Below are 5,000 nucleotides of genomic sequence, written 5' to 3'. Positions count from 1 at the left end.
AAAAATGAGGAAGGGAATAAGAAATGCTAAAAATTACTGTTGGTCCTGCTTCATCACACCTAAAACGGTGGTCATTGTTGTCTTGTTTTTGTGAACTTTTCATAGACGCGGAATAAACTTTCAGCTCTCTAATGGTACCACTTTAGGGGTAAAATTAGAGAGCATTCTGTGGAAACTTGTAATGAGTCTTATGGTGCGTTCACACGGTCGAACAATGCCCGACGGACAAACATTGTTGCCATATCAAAGGCGAAGCAGGATGACGTCAAAAGCGTTGAAACGAGGGAAGTAGATCTGGCAACAAACAGTGATACCAGATGAGGTTGTATATCACTGTTCTTACTCTGCTCACAAGGCAAACTCTGGTAAGCAATTGATAATTGGTAACAATGTTTGTCCGTCGGACGTTGTTCGACCGTGTGAACGCACCCTTACTCTTCAACTGTTCACCGAGGAGAAGTCAAGGACCAAGACCAGAATGTAAACACGAAGTTCGGCCCGTCTGGAGTTAACATCAGGCTTTATAAGGATCATTTACGTTCCTTCAGTCCTCGATACATGGCCAATTTCCTTTACAAAACGCTTTAACAATAATTACAAGAATGTTAATGGTCTATGAAATGTCATCCCTTTGGTCCAAACACTGATGAATTCAGATGGCTGGATTTATTTATATGATCCATAACCTACTGATGCTGCAACTTGTTTACTGAAAGTCCTTGTACACAATGTTTGTTTATTTACAAATTCAAAAACAAATTTTTTTTTTATCTAATTTATCATACAAAAAAAAAATTATTTAATTTATCATACATCAACTGCCTAGTAGTATGTTACAAATTCTAACAAACAACCCACACCAACATCTCGGAAAACAGGCAGCCACTTTCTCAAAAGAAAGATAGAAAATTCATATTTATGTTCTTCATATAATTATCTGTTCACCAAACTGTTTCACTATCGGTTATAGTTCCCAGAAAACGTATTTTCTTGCGCTTCTTATTCAGTTCAGGACATTCATAATTATTAGACTTTAACACTCACGGTGTCCATCAGGAACAGTTCAGGCATAATGTTTACCGTAATGACAAGAAAAAAGTTAGTCCTCCATTAAGCTAGATGAAGTACATCCTACACATGCAAGACATTTACAAAGACCAGAACTTGGATCACATAAAAAGGTTTGTTTTATCTCATACTAGTTGAATACATTCCAATAATTCAATGGGACTCAGGTAAGCTTCATTTCACTTATTTCGTCGCATGTCAATGCACGATGCCTTTTACTATTCGAATGTAAAGGTGTCATTAGCGATGGCATTTATTAACGATATCAAAAGTAGTATATAAAATACGAAGCCTTGGTGCCTTGGTAGTTCTTGGTGCTGTACCTAATAGTTTCTGAAACGTGTGGCAACTGTCCTCTCGTAACGAGGAAAACTAAATTATACTCACCGATAACCTTATTTATTACTGAACAATGATTCTGCAAAAGCTTGTGTAATCAAGTTGGCAAACTATTTTGAAACAAGTTAAGAGACATTACAGCACTTCTACATAATAATCAATAACTCCTAACCCCGTGGCCCGGTACCTCATCCAATACCAACGCGTGTTCTGGTGGTGATTGTAAGGTAATCAATAATCTTTCCAGCCAATTAATACGTTGAATAAAATAATGATAGATTAATGTATAACCCCGTGAAAACCAAAGATAAACTGTCATTTCAGGGATCACTACTGTGCTGACACTTTCTACCATCAGCCTTGACTCCAGGACCGACCTACCAAAGGTGCATTATGCAACTGCTCTCGACTGGTTTATCCTGATGAGTTTCGGCTACTGCATCGCTACTCTGTTGCAATTCGCATGCGTCCACTTCTTTACTAAGGTAGGTGAAGTATAATACGAGGCTGCGTTCGATTGCCAAGAATAAAAGACTTGTTTTCCACATGACCTTCCCCTACAGTCTCCAGAGTCGTAAAATGGAAAACTTAGTGTTACTAAACCTGTCTTCTTTCATTCACTTTGAAAAATGCATGTACATACGTAAGTATCTATCTATGTATGCATTTGTAAGAGTATATATATATATATATTATATATATATATATATATATATATATATATATATATATTATATATATCTGGAATCAGATTATAGAAAGAATTGTCATCCATCTGACTTGATAAATCAGTGGGAAAAAAGTATATGTAAAATATCCCGAACAACGGACATAACGTTAGAAGTATATACCTAAGATACAAACGTACAGATCGTTGTCAAGTGAATTGTAAAAGATAAAGAAAACTAAGTTAACACGAACTCTTACCGATTTATCTTCGTTTATGAATAAAACAAAATACCTCCTTGAACATATACAACAGCAAATCCGAACTCGCAATATTTCCTAATAACTTATTTCAGTCTTTCTTAAAAATTAAACTCTAACTTTAATCAAAATTTCCGGCGAGTTTCCAGTTAATCTTAATGAAGACCTCCATCCCTCTTCCTTGCAGGAGAGCTTTACCAGGGTTTCATGGAAGTCCTCTATAATCACCTCGTCAAATACCCGAGATCACAATTTCCTTCAACTTAAGGGACGAGCCCCTAGATCGCACACCAACAATGAACATTTCATTTTCCCATATATGTGTATATGTATATATATATATATATATATATATATATATATATATATATATATATATAATATATGTACGTGGAAGGTCATACCTCATTTCAGAAGGATTTACTTCGTATTTCATCATTCACTCGTTAACTGAATGGAGTCTGAGCTTCTTGTCAATAAAGGAATTTATATTTCAGGTTGTATGTGTACACCAAGCAGACACACGTACAGATAGACAAATCCATATGTACACAATATATATTATATATATATATATATACTATATATATATATATATATATATATATATATATTATATATATATATATACACATATATATACTATATATATATATATATATATATATATATATATATATATATATCAAATTACGCCAGACATTTTGAATATGGAAGCTGCTTCTTATTTCAAACAATAAATGACAAATATTCCATTAGTATCAAATTACCTCCACCTCTGGCATAGCGTACACCCAGATGGAATTATAAAAATGTATATGCATTCCCTATGCCAGAATTAGAACCATTGTTGCCACATGGGAGGCTAAACTGACTATCCCACTGATATTCCCAAAATAGTGTATTAGGTAATAGTAGGTTATTCCTGACTTATTTAAATTGTTGTATGTATGTATGTATGTATGTATGTATGTATGTATGTATGTAGTATGTATGTATGTATGTAGTATATATATATATATATATATATATATATATATATATATATATATATATATATATATATAGGGGCTCAGTTAAATAAATATATAGGAGCTTCAGAAGGTGTCCATGATACAACCAGTAAAAGGAATCAAGTTTTATTTTCAACGAAACGTTTCGCACATGAAACTTCTGTGCATCATCAGTCTGTAAGAGAGCAAAGAGACACATAAATAACATTAAATGATAAAAAACAAAGGAACTCACAAATATTAAAATAGTCTTAAAAATTAAAAATCAAAGTAAAAACAAACAAAGAGAGAGAGAGAACAGCCCAAACACCAACCGTCCATAATGTAGAGAGAAGATGGAATGACTAAAAACCAGTTGACGAAGACGACGTCAACTATGCCAGGTATAGAGTTGCTAGGAGGTATTGCTATTGAGTGAAGGAACAAGTTTTCTTAATGTATAAACGACTCGAGGGTAGTTAGATGGTCAGGATTTTTGACAATCTATTATTTTTGAATTGTTCTTTTTGGATTTCAATTTTGCAATTAGAAAGCGTGGTTCCTGATATTGGAAAATTCAGGTGTTTTATTTTCTGACCAGTACGGAAGCTGAAACCCAGATGACTACAATATCTGACCCTCAGCAGCCTCCGAGTCGATCCAACGTAAGAGCCCGGACATCCATGGCAAGTAAATTTATATATGACGTTGGATCTCATGAAGGCTAAAGGCGGTCTTTAAAGTTAAGAAGGAGCCAATTGTACATGGATTATTTGTTATAGTTTGACTCTGAGACAAGGAATCTCTTGTTCAATCATTGAACAAGAGATTCCTTGTTTTATCATTTAATGTTATTTATGTGTCTCTTTGCTCTCTTACAGACTGAAGATGCACAGAAGTTTCATGTGCGAAACGTTTCGTTGAAAATAAACTTGATTCCTTTACTGGTTGTATCATGAACACTTCTGAAGCTCATATATATTATATATATATATATCTATATATATATATATATAATATATATATATATATAATATATGATATATATATGTATGTATGTATGTATGTATGTATGTATGTATGTATGTATGTATGTATGTATGTATATCTATTATCTATATCTATATATATACTAATATAAATATATATCTACTATATATATATATAATATATATATATATATATATTATATATATATATAAGTCTATCACATTACCGTGATTCATATACATATATCGAACTACAAATGTGCTTTAATGTCTAATTCGCTCTTACCTCGGAATTAATATATTTTCATATATGCTTAACCGAGGGGGAATTTATTAAGCGATAATATTATGGCCATCGACTGGCCAATTCTATTATCGCTTAATAAATTCCCCTCGGTTAAGCATATATGAAAATATATTAATTCCGAGGGTAGAGCGAATTAGATATTAAAGGACATTTGTAGTTCGAAATTATATATATATATATATATATATATATATATTATATATATATATATATATATATATATATATATATATATCAATTATGGCAGACATTTTGAATATGCGAAGATTCTTCTTATTTCAAACACTAAATGACAAATATCCCATTAGTATCAAATTACCTCCACCTCTGGCATAACGTACACCCAGGTGGAATTATAAAAATGTATTGATGCATTTA

The 5,000-nt window shown here is 32.4% G+C and overlaps 1 protein-coding gene across 1 annotated transcript in view; it reads left to right on the top strand.

The window, feature by feature from the left end:
* Positions 1-5,000, top strand: part of LOC135217744 (gamma-aminobutyric acid receptor subunit alpha-2-like) — a 208,876-nt gene that overhangs the window by 195,941 nt on the left and 7,935 nt on the right. Inside the window, exon 9 of the mRNA XM_064253740.1 lies at positions 1,732-1,892. Within this exon, the coding sequence (XP_064109810.1) occupies positions 1,732-1,892 (161 nt within the window). The remainder of the gene's footprint in view (positions 1-1,731; positions 1,893-5,000) is intronic.

This window comes from Macrobrachium nipponense, chromosome 7 (assembly GCF_015104395.2).
Source record: "Macrobrachium nipponense isolate FS-2020 chromosome 7, ASM1510439v2, whole genome shotgun sequence".
Classification (NCBI taxonomy): Eukaryota; Metazoa; Arthropoda; class Malacostraca; order Decapoda; family Palaemonidae; genus Macrobrachium; species Macrobrachium nipponense.
The sequence above is the reverse complement of the archived record's forward strand: the minus strand, read 5'-3'. Positions and strand labels throughout refer to the sequence as shown.